Genomic DNA, 12836 nt, shown 5'->3' on the forward strand with positions numbered 1-12836 from the left:
TTCAAAAAAATTCCTACGCTCACGCAAGATCTATATAGGAGATGGATAGCAACGAGAGGGGAGAGTGTGTCCACGTACCCTCATAGACAAAAAGCGAAAGCGTTTGACAATGCGGTTGATAGTCGAACTTCTTCTCGTTCCGACCGATCAAGCACCGAACGTACGGCACCTCCGAGTTCTGCACACGTTCAGCTCGATGACGTCCCTTTGAACTCTTGATCTAGCAAAGTGTCAAGGGAGAGTTCCGTCAGCATGATGGTGTGGTGACGATGATGGTGAAGTGATCCGCACAGGGCTTCGCCTAAGCACTACGAAGATATGACCGGAGGGGTAATTTGTGGAGGGAGGCGCCGCACACGACTAACAGATGTTGTTGTTGTGTTCTAGGCGCCTCCCACTCATATATATAGGTGGGAGGGAGAGGGAGCAGCCAAGGGGGCACCCAAGTAGAAGGAATCCTACTTGGGGCCCTAGTGCAATTCTACCCCCCCCCCCCCCGCCCCCTTACCATAATTTCTGGAGGGGAAAGGAAGGAGGGAGGAGGGAAGGAAGGGGGAGGCCGAATCCCTCCCCTTCCTTTCTCTCTTCTCCTATTTCCTTCCCCTCCTATTTTGGCCTACAACGGGCGCACCAGCCCCTTAGGGGCTGGTCTGTCCCCTTCTTGGCCCATTAGGCCCATGTAGTTGCCGGGGGGATGCCTAGAACCCCTTCCGCTGACCCGATACGTACCCGGTACCCCCAGAACACTTCCAGTTTCTGAATACCATTGTCCTATATATCAATCTTTACCTCTCGACCATTTCGAGACTCCTCGTCATGTCCGTGATCTCATCTGGGGCTCCGAACAACATTCGGTCACCAAATCACATAACTCATACAATACAAAATCATCATCGAACTTTAAGCGTGCGAACCCTACGGGTTCGAGAACTACGTAGACATGACCGAGACACTCTCCGGTCAATAACCAAAAACAGAACCTGGATGCTCATATTGGTTCCCACATATTCTACGAAGATCTTTACCGGTCGTACCATAATGATGACATACGTTATTCCCTTTGTCATCGGTATGTTACTTGCCCGAGATTCGATCGTCGGTATCTTCATACCTAGTTCAATATCATTACCGACAAGTCTCTTTACTCATTCCATAATACATCATCATGTAACTAACTTATTAGTTACTTTGCTTGCAAGGCTTCTTATGATGTGCATTACCGAGAGGGCCCAGAGATACCTCTCCGATACTCGGAGTGACAAATCCTAATCTCGATCTATGCCAACCCAACAAACACCTTCGGAGATACCTGTAGAGCATCTTTATAATCACCCATTTACGTTGTGACATTTGATAGCACACAAGGTATTCCTCCGGTATCTAGGGGTTGCATAATCTCATAGTCAAAGGAATATGTATATGACATGAAGAAAGCAATAGCAATAAAACTTAACGATCATTATGCTAAGCTAACGGATGGGTCTTGTCCATCACATCATTCTCCTAATGATGTGATCCCGTTCATCAAATGACAACACATGTCTATGGTTAGGAAACTTAACCATCTTTGATTAATAAGCTAGTCTAGTAAAGGCTTACTAGGGACACGGTGTTTTGTCTATGTACCCACACATGTATCAAGTTTCTAGTTAATACAATTCTAGCATGAATAATAAACATTTATCATGATATAAGGAAATATAAAATAACAACTTTATTATTGCCTCTAGGTCATATTTCCTTCACTTGGTTCCTGAGAGAACCGGTTGTGGCAGACACCGAGAGAATCTTGGCACTCGGAAGCAAGAGGGTGCCCAGGTTTGCTCGGATCTCTTGACTGCAAGCATTGAGAATGGAAGAACTGCCCAAAATCTTTATAAGGGCTATCAGGGGCATCTTAAGAAGTCCACCATCATTCTTAAAGCAGTTCCATCACATTACCTTTGGATTTGGCATGCTTTCTTTGGCATGCCCGGGTCTCACAGTGACATCAATGTGGTGCTGCGATCACCATTGTTTGTTGGGCTGATTGAAGGAAAAGCTCTCCCTTGCCACTATACTGTCAATGGGCATGAGTACAACGTGGACTACTATCTGGTTGATGGTATCTATCCTCCATGGGAAACCTTTATCAACACCATATCTACTCAGCTGGCCAGAAAAAGTCTCACTTTGCCCCAAAAATAAGAAGCAGCTAGAAAGGATGTCGACAGAGCATTCGGAGTTCTGCAGGCACGTTTTGCAGTTGTTCATGGACCTGCTAAACAATGAGATCTGGAGACCTTGTGGGGGCGATGACCTATTGTGTGATCATGCACAACATGATCTTGGAGGATGAGGGTGAGGATGCTGCCGCAACTCTTGAATTTGAGAACATGGGTGATCCTATTGAACTTCTAGACCATAATCTAGCTACATTTGAAGAGTTTGAATCCATCAACAAATCTGGCATTGAGCAACCCACAAGCGACTGGAGGAATATCTGGTTGAGCATCTCTGGATGGTTAAAGGGGACAACAATGTTGGAGTGTAGTATTTGAACTTTTTTAAATAAGAACTACTGCTGCATTTGAACATTTAAACTATTCTAGACTATACATGCGGCTATTTGAGCGTGCGGTCTTTAAACAAACAGGACCGGATGTATGCGGATATCTTTGGATGGCCGTCTTCCACATCCGCGTTTGCGGACTGGTCCCCACGGTCCCCGGGCGGTGCAGTGTCTGTTTGGCAGGTCAGCGTTGGAGATGCCCTTAGTATTGAGCATTGATCACTCTCACATTGACACCTGGCTCATACTACGTCGGTACAACAAATCTCGAGGGACAACTTTCTTTTATTCTGCTACACATAAGGCCAACATCTTCTCAAATCATTCACCATACCTATCTATCATTATATTTTCGAGAATATCGTTGTGCATTGCCATCATTTTATATTACATGACTAGAGACTTGTTCTTTATGGTCATATGATTTTACTTGATCATGTAGCTAGCTTCATGTTATTTGACAAAAATGGCCATTGTTTTATCGTTGGCATATGCTATGCTAGATGTTGTAATAATGGTACACTATGTGAGCAATCATATAGAGTTTTTCGTATGTTTCGAGATTGAGTACAAGTACAGTCGGTTGAAGTGTTTCAAAAGAAAAGTGTATTATTCACTAAGGTGTTGTTTTATCAAAAGAAAAGAAAACACCAGATAGAAGATGCGCCACCGAGGTGTCAAAAAAAGTGATAGATTGAAAGATCAACACCATCATTCTTTTTAGATACACAAAATTGCTTCAAAGTAGCACTAATTCATGCATTGTAATTAGGAAGTTTAATGAGCTTCATATTTTCACATATATACTAGTGGGGAACTTGCATTATAGAACTTGATTTGTGTATTTTGATAACAAACTTCCTTAAGTGCTCGAAGTCGTCATGAGAAAGCAAGTTGGATGCACCTCCACTTAGTCTATATGCGAGCTTTTATATATTTGTAGCTCTGTGTGCATTCAAGTTGCAGGGCAATTCCAACACTTTGCATTAACATCGATCACATGACATTCTCCGTTTCCTAATGGTCAGCTCCATTGATGAAACACTTTATTTATTTTTAACTTCTTAAAATCTCAATCATTATTCTATTTTCTCAATAAGCATGAGGCATATGCTTGTGTCCAGCTATGCATAGATAGATGAGTGGTTGACTAACGCATACAAACATTTTTTTCCCAACATAATATTGACATTCTTTCTAAACCTTTTGCAGTGGGATTCTTTCTTTTAAAGTGGTAGGATTCCTGTATTCATTAAGAAGAAAATGGTTTTCTGGTAATTAGGAAAAAAATCAAGCGACAACCAGATTGCCCAATTAATTAGTTAAAAACCGGTCGAAAACTAGATTTCTGCAATGGAAATGTGGACTACATAAAAATTGTCCCTCCTTCACCTCCTTGGCAAAAAAGAGAGGATTGCATATTCTCATGTTTATACCTGGCCATGGGCCGGGCCGAGCCGGGCTTGGGTCGGGCCTAAAAAAGCCCACGCAGAAAACAGAGGCTCATGCCCTCCCAGGCCCTACCATTGGGCCTACTTTTCAAGCCCAAGCCCGACCCATCTGGTAAAAAGCCCTGAAAAGCCCTTAGGGCTTAGGGTAGTGGGCCAGGCCTCTTCCTTAAAATGCCAATATGACAAGCCCAAGCCCGTCCAGGCCCTGCCGGTGGGCACAAAACTTAGGCCCAAGCCCGGCCCACGGGCAAGCCCATCGGGCCTAGGCCCTGGATTTTAGGGTCGGGCCTGGGTGGGCCGACAAGGTCGGGCCGGAGATGGCCAGGACTACTCATGTTGCATGAAAAGTAGGGATACGCTTTGGGGATTTTGCTTTCAATGTAATCTTAAGGGTTCACAAAAATAAGCTTATCTTGCCAACTCTATTACTTGAGGACGAGAAAGTGTTAAGCTCTGGGATCAATGTTGATGCCTACAACATATGTGCTGGTTGTACCCAATGTTGATGCTGCACATAAGACAACCATAAAGGCTGAGAAGGCAAAGATGGCCGGGAGGAGGAACTCGATGAAATGAAGTTGTTCCTATCCAGCATTTTGCTTAACAAGATGTGTGCTATCATAGTCAATGGGGCGAGGATTGATAAAGGCTTGAACAAGGTGCACTTTAACTCCGTTGCCAAGCAAATGTTCGAGTTGTGTGGCCAGGAGGTCACCTAAACCCAGGTCTATAATCACCTCAGAATGTGGAGAGCCAGAGGGATCTGAGTGTCCAAGCTCAAAGACCTTAGCGGCGTGTCATGGGATCAAAACACCTACTCGATCATGTTGGAGGCAGAGCAATAGCAAGGCCACACCGCGGTTAGCTCACATACCACTTGTTTAAACCCGTCTAACATGCGAATAACAACTAACCCCACATTGTGTTTCTTTCTAAGGACCACCCCAACGACGCAGATTTCTTAAACACGCCCATCCAGAACTACTCACAGTTGCAGCAGATCTTCTCCTTTGGGATAGCAACCGACAAGCATGTGCATGGGCTCCAATGAGCCACTCGGTTAGCTTATACAAGACTATTTAGATTCCCAGGACTCATATCCCATCGTCGTTGATGGTCCTGATAAGTGTGGTGATCATGTTCTTGCGTTTGATAGGAAGAGGAAGAGGGGCGTCCTGATGGAGGAGTTGAGCATCTTCAACAACATGACTAACACCGTCAAGGAGGTAGCAATCGCCATTAGGGAGAGCAAGGCGGTCGACGTCTACCCTGACCTGTATAGCGTCGTCATGGAGTAAGGTGGCTTCATTCTGGAGGCTCTGATGGCCGCTCTTAGCCGTCTACTGGACAACAAGGCACATGGTGTTGGGTTTGTTGCCATGGCAGACGCCCATAAGTGCTCTGGCTTAGGACCTGACTGGGCAAGCACTACTACTAGTGGTGTTTCTAGTGGTGGAGGTGATGGCGTGCATGATGATCGATGACGATGATGATGATGGTGGCGACGTATATTATGTGTTAGTTAGGACTTGAAATATATTGTTGGCCTGTATATTTTGATGTAGTATACTAACCCCTCATGCTAACATCAAACTTGCATAGGATCTCACCCTTTTTTGGATGTGCTGATAGGATGACACCATAGTAGTTAGGATGAACTTGCTATGCTTTTGGGTATATGATCATGCAAGCCTAAGTTTCTTCGGTTCCATCTGTTGCGTATTCCTTTGCTTGTTGCTATTCTGTCATGCTAGGCGAGGTTGTATGTGATATATAGAGGGAGGGTTCCAGGGATTTACATTCATGGCAAACATGCCAAGAAAAAGTGACCTGCACCCGCGACACAGACAACTCCTTCTAAAGGTTTAAGTGTAGGCAGAGGCACATGATGCCTACTCCAAGTTTGTCCTCAAGTAGAAGAGCAATGTTGAAGTAGGCAAATCTCATGGTCAGTTTAGGCTGTGTGGGATGAAAAACTTCATCATTATCGTCCAATTCGTCGTGACTGTAGTGTTGTTTTATTGATGTGATCGCTATGATCGTATGTAAGGTGTAGATGGTAAGCACATCACATAAGGTACAAGGTAAGCAGATTTAGATAGATGTATGCGATCAAGCAACGTCCAATACATCAGCACAACAGTAAGCGGGCAACCGGGGCAAGATCTTTGTAGCGGCCAAACTGGGTCGTTGCCCGCCCAGGATTTTGACAAAAATAATAATTATGTATACATCTTTGTAGGCCAGCCCACCTACCCATCCTCTCATAGTCATCTCACACAGGGGGCGCATGACATCCGCAATCCTCTCTCGTCGTCTCGCCGTCCAGGGAGCACCAGCCACTGGAGCGAGCTGCCTGCCGAAATCTCGCGTCCGTCGTCGCCAGCCTCCTGCCCTCCTCACTAACCCGAGCATCGGCGATGACATCTACATGGTCGCGCCATCGTGCCGCCAACAAACGCATGAGCTCCCTGCATCCTGGCATCTGCTCTCCTCCAAAGCTCCAACATTTAGTCTTGCCAACATCCCTGCTAGGCGCTGGTGCATGAGCCCCCTGCCCGCCGACTGAATTTTTGTAGGACAAATCACACAACACCAACAAGGCAGCATAAGTAAACTAAAATCTTCCTCCAAATTCCCCATTTGATAAGCAATAGCGTGATTTTTTCAGTTCATTACATCTAGTGATAACTAATAGTCTGATCTTATGCAAATTGCAACCTAGGTAGTCATATGCAGGGGAAATTAGACTCAGATAAGAACTATTTAGGTATTTAAAAGAAAAAGAGATGACATAGCTGAAGTTGAGGAAGACAATGTATTGCCCTTGCTTGAATTAGCTAACTTGATGGTGCTTCATGGTTTTGTATTGGCTAACTTAATGGTGCTTCATGGTTTTGTATTAGCTAACTTAATGATGCTTCATGGTTGAATTGTATTTGATGTGTGTGTCTATCTGCTCGCTCCATCTACCTTGCATCATATACTAATGCTTATGATTTAGAATTTAAAAAAAATCAGGCTCTTCTTTAGTTTGGCCAGCCCAACAGTTTCTTTCAAGCTCCGCCATTGCACACAACCAAACGCGAAGGGCAAATTAGTGCATCGTGGAGGGAGATAATATGCGGACAACCGAACTATGTGCACACCATGCTTTTCAGCTTGCATCTTAAAATTATGGGAAAAAATATCTTAAATTTCGAGATAGAGGGAGTGGCAATTTGCTTAAATTGAATAAAATAGGGATTTTTTGTTAAATTGGATATAATCTATCACCAACCGACACATATGCATACAAAAATGAAATTAACTCTTATTAGACCAGTAACTGCATAAATTTAGAATTGTTTTACGTTTATAAATGGGTGGTTTCAGTACGTTTTCAGAGAAAGGAAGTGAGTAAGTGACTGCATTAGTGCGCACGCGTTTGTATTAAGCAACTAAGCAAGTGAGTAAGTCACTGCATTAGCGGACACGCGTTTGTGTTAAAGCAACTAGTTGGCTGGCAACAGCCTGATTACTTGGACAATGGGAACGGCTCGTTTAGCATATGCGCAGCGCACTCACATTTCGCACCGGGCTCCCTATATAAACACATCCCCGCTTGCTTCCCACACACTCACAAATAGCACCATACACGACACGGACACGTACGCAAAACCTTCTTCCCAAATCTAAACCCCTCTCTTCTCCAAATGGCCAAGAGAAACCTCCTCCTCCTCCTGGCGCTAATGGCGCTCGCCACAAGCATGGAAGCCGCGTCGGCTACCACGAGCACGAGGAAGCTCATGTTCCTGGTCCAGCCCAAGCCGAACCTCCTCACGTACCACAACGGCGCCGTGCTGCACGGCGACATCCCCGTCTCCGTCCTCTGGTATGGCCGCTTCACGGCGGCGCAGAAGGCCATCGTATCCGACTTCCTCCTCTCCCTCTCCTCCGCGCCGCGCGCGTCCCCGGCGCCGTCCGTGTCCCAGTGGTGGAGCAGCATCCACCAGCTGTACCTCTCCAAGGCGGCGGCCGTCGGCAAGCACGGCGCCGGCGCCACCAAGGCCGCCCGGGTGGTCCTGTCCGGCCAGGTCTCCGACGAGGCGTGCTCGCTCGGGAAGAGCCTGAAGCTGTCCCAGCTCCCGGCGCTGGCGGCGAAGGCGAGGCCCGCCAAGGGCGGCATCGCGCTGGTGCTCACAGCGCAGGACGTGGGCGTGGAGGGCTTCTGCATGAGCCGGTGCGGCCGGCACGGGACCGTGGACGCCAAGTCCGGCACGGCCTACGTGTGGGCCGGCAACCCGGCGACGCAGTGCGCCGGGCAGTGCGCGTGGCCGTTCCACCAGCCGGCGTACGGGCCGCAGGCGCCGCCGCTGGCCGCGCCGAACGGCGACGTGGGCATGGACGGGCTCATCATCAACGTGGCGAGCATGGTGGCCGGCGCGGTGACCAACCCGTTCGGCGACGGGTTCTACCAGGGGGAGCGCGAGGCGCCGCTGGAGGCCGCGACGGCGTGCCCGGGAGTGTACGGCAAGGGCGCGTACCCCGGGTACGCCGGCCAGCTGCTGGTGGACGGCGCCACCGGAGCGAGCTACAACGCCCACGGTGCGCACGGGAGGAAGTACCTGCTCCCGGCGCTGTTCGACCCCGCCACCTCGGCCTGCTCCACGCTGGTGTAGGAGTACGGCGGCACAGTGGTAGCGACAAGTGATGTCAGTCCAATCCGCTAGCTGCCCGTCTAGCCAAGAGTGTATTGGGTACAACTAGTACTGTACCGTAGTGCATATATGTGTAAATAGTTCGTATATGAGCTTGTGTTTGGATCTTCTCATGCTAAATAAAAAATGTAAATCAGCCTTTGTACTGCACAAATAGTGTATACTAGTGGTAATTTTGTTTGTGTCGTACGTACGGTACGGTGCGGTAGCGGCAGCAAGTGAACGAATTAATCTCGAACTTGGTGGTGAAGCTTATCTCATCTTCCGAGCGGCGTCGACGAGGACAAGGGGATGCCTGCTTCGATGAGGGATAGCTCTCGACCCTCTGGTCCGACGTGTCCGCGCTGCACATTGCCGTACTGGACAACAGAGCGCCCGTCCGTGGCGATGTGACACGTAGCACACGTTTCTATGGTGACGCGTCACAGCACGTGTGACCGAGAGTACTCTCCTTTTTCATGCTGCTGGCTGGGTTGTCTTTTAGAAAAAAAAAATCTAGAGATGATATCCAGGAAATCAAGGCGCTGTAGGAGAACGATAGCGAGGTTATTGTCAAGCTTATCGGCCGCAACCAAAATAGAGAGTGATGCCCTTGCTTGGTACGGGCGTACAATGTCACGCACTGCTGTGTTTTTTTTCCGAAAAACTGTCAGATCTATTCATCTTCAATCATGGCAGTACGACGAACATCAAAAATAATAAAAATGACACCCAGATTCATAGATCGCCTAGCGACGACTACCAACACTGAAGCGAGCCGAAGACGCGCCGCCCTCATCGCCCCTCCCTCGCCGTAGTGTGGTTTAGGTTCTACTCCCTCCGTTCTAGAATATAAGATCATTCCGGCAGTGCGTCTAGCATCGTTGGTGGGTGTGTGGAGGTGTGTCTCCGGCAGATCTATCTTTGGTGGATTTGCTCGGATCTTGTCGTTATTCGTCTACGTTCGTGTGTCTTCGGTTTGGATCCTTTCGACCTATGTTATTTTTCATCGGCGGCGGTTGCTGTTCTGGGGTGCTGGTCCTATGGGGCCTTAGCACGACGACTTCCCCACTGTCTACTACAACAAGTTGTGCCCGGCTTCGGCGATGGAGGGGCGATGACGGCGGCGCGTCCTCTGCTCGCTTCGGTGCTTGTAGTCATCGGTAGGTGGTCTACGAATTTGAATGTAATTTTATTTCTGGTATTCGTTGTACTGTCATGATTGAAGATAAATAGATTGAAAGTTTTTCCAAAAAAAAATCGTTTTTCAAGCTAACTAAGTTCTACTCCCTCCATCCTAGAATATAAGATTGTTTTTCAAGCTAACTTAAAAAACGATCTTGTATTGTGGGATGAATGACGTAGCTTAGAGGAGATTGCTAGCCTTTGTATGAGATATACAATTTCCTTTTTCCTGCAAGAAAAGATACTTGTGTTGTGGGATAAACTATTTAGATTTGTTTTTGAGAAACACATGCAATTTTATTCATACTCATAACAATTACAGGTATACTAGTTTGGATCTAAAATCCAAAAAATTACAAAGTAACTCCTATGAGTAATTACAGTGAAATCTCTTGAAAACACCTTCTTCACAGTATCAAACTTCGGTAAAGAGGTTGTAATTAATTTTTTTCTTTGACGGGTAGAGGTTGCAATGGGTGAGAATCATCTATTTAGATATGTAGGATAGGATATGTTGGGCTGGGTTGGGCTCGCCCGAGCAAAGATCTATTGGGCCTTAATAGCGCTTAGCTTCTCTCATGTTGTAGCGCCTAAATTTGCTAGATCTAGTCTGTCCTGGGATTCGTGGACGAATAGTCCACCTCCCACACACAGGGAGCGTCCTTATATTCTTTCCTCACGTCTTCTTCTTCCTCGTCCGTGTCCATGTTCAACTAGCTCGCTTCTACGAAGCCGGCGGACAGCGCATAAAACGTTCAAATACAAAGCTGCCGATGTCCACGATGACTCGCACGAAGCTAGCTAGCTCGAATCAATCCAAACGACCAAATACGAAGCCGCCCCCGCATAGCTAGCTGAATCAATCCAGGAGCTAGCTAGCTAGGAATCGATTTGAGCGGACGCAACGGCCGGAGCGAGCGCAGCGGCCGGATCGGTTCGAGCGGGGGGTAGTGGCTGGGGCCGGCGGCCGGGGGACCGTGGCGGGTGGGCGGTGTCCGGGGACGCGCGGGACGACGCGGATGGTAGATGCAGACGGCGAACGCGGATGTTTCCGTGGCAGTTGGGCTCCCGCCAACTGCTTTCTCCTGATACATGGCACCGTAGAAGCGGACGCGAAAACTGTGTTTTTGCGGATCAGGAGAAGTTTTTTACCGAGCCCTTAAAAAAATTACAGGTCAGAGTCGTTTACGGGTTCTATTCGGATTGTTTTTTCTACATAAAACTATAAACTGACGATTATTTTACAGTTTCATGCGTTTTAAGGGGTCTAGAGATGCTCTAAGCACATCAAATAAGGATTTCACCTATTTCATGTTGCGCGTTCGATAGCTGCCAATCACGTACCTAGTAGCCCCCGACGGCGCTAATTGGGCATATCCAATAAGCATACTAGGCTACTAAAGGTTATGTGCTATTCTCTGCTATTTCTTGAAAAATGATTCTCAGTTTTTTATCATTGTTTGTCATTCAGTTATTTTTTGTTTGTTCTTTTCTATCAAATACTTTCAAAATAACAAAATGTTCAGAAATTTAAAATATTTGTGAACTTCACGATACATATTTTTTAAAAAAATTGAATATAAGAAATACTCATGAGTTTGAATTTTGTTTGTGAATTTGAAAAAATTCTGTGAATTGAAAAATTATTCAGAATTTTGAAAAATATTCGGCAATTCTATAAATGTTTGTGCATTCAAAAATATTCTCATATTCGAAAAATGTTTGCAAATTCGAAAATTATTCACGGATGTGGAAAATGTCCATGAATTCAGGAAATGTCCACATATACAAATTAAAAAATTTGCATGAATACAAAATTATTCACTCATTCAATAAAACTAAAATTTGATAAATATTTTAGAATTCGAAAAGTGTTCAGAAGTTGAAAAAAGATGGGGCACATTTATTTCGATTTTTCGCTTTTTAGTTTTCTTACTACATTAAAAAAATCTATAAACAAGCTCAAAAATAGAGAAAAATGAGGGAACTAAAAAATGACTTAAAAACAAAAAAGAAGATGACGAGGAAAAATACAGACGGAACAGCCAATTGGTCTGGCCTAGTATGCGTTTCCTTGCTATCCATAGCCGGGCGCGCCTATGTCTCACTTACAACATAATTGGTTTGGTACATTTGCTAAAAAATAAATCGTTTGTTGCAAAAAAAATGGCATGCCAATATTTAATTGGTCGATTACCAAGTTGTTTTGCCTATCTTACATAAAGTAATTATTATTTAGCAAATATTGGTATTGGCAATGCCAACATTTGGCTAGCCAAATTTTGGTAGCAAATCAATCATGCTCTTACTACGAGACCGGCCATTTGCGACAGCACGTGCTGCGCATTTGCTGCTTCGGCTTTTTTGTTTGTTAATTCTATTGCATTTTATTTTCATTTATCATTTATTTTTTCCTTCTGGTTCTTCCATGTTTGTTTTTTTTTGTTGCTTTGGCTTTTTCTTTCCTTTTTCTTCCTTTAATACACTAAGAATGTTTCATCATTTATTTATTTCATTAAAACATTTAATCGATGAACAATATGTGTTTCTTCTGTTTACTTCTTCTGTTTTCTACTATTTTTTGTGTATTATACAAGAGTTAATGTGTCTTATAATTGCCATCGTATATTTAAGAAAATGTTCACCTTATATTAAGAAAATGTCAATGTGTTTAAACAATATTTATTGTGTACTTCAAAACGGTTCAATGTATATCGAAAACATGTTCACTGTGCATTTAAAAAGTATTCAGCATATATCATAAAAATGTTTAATTTGTTTTTAAAAATTATTCATCATATATTAAAAAATTCAATCTATATTTAAAAACTGTTCTGCAATTATAATATTTTTCAATAATTTTTTTGTAATTTTAAAATTTTGTTCATGTGTTTAATATTTGTTCATTTTTTCCCATGGTTTGAATGTTTTGTTTCGAATTTAAAAAATTGTACACGAGCTCAAAACATG

At 44.9% G+C, this 12836-nt stretch overlaps 1 protein-coding gene across 1 annotated transcript; it reads left to right on the plus strand.

The window, feature by feature from the left end:
* The first annotated feature begins 7601 nt into the window (after positions 1-7601).
* Positions 7602-8856, plus strand: LOC109738860 (protein PHOSPHATE-INDUCED 1). Its single transcript, XM_020297964.4, has one exon. The coding sequence runs from the start codon at positions 7698-7700 to the stop codon at positions 8661-8663; it is 966 nt and encodes a 321-aa protein (XP_020153553.1). The 5' UTR covers positions 7602-7697; the 3' UTR covers positions 8664-8856.
* Positions 8857-12836: the final 3980 nt, after the last annotated feature.

The sequence above is a fragment of the Aegilops tauschii genome, chromosome 7, assembly GCF_002575655.3.
Source record: "Aegilops tauschii subsp. strangulata cultivar AL8/78 chromosome 7, Aet v6.0, whole genome shotgun sequence".
NCBI classification, from domain to species: domain Eukaryota; kingdom Viridiplantae; phylum Streptophyta; class Magnoliopsida; order Poales; family Poaceae; genus Aegilops; species Aegilops tauschii.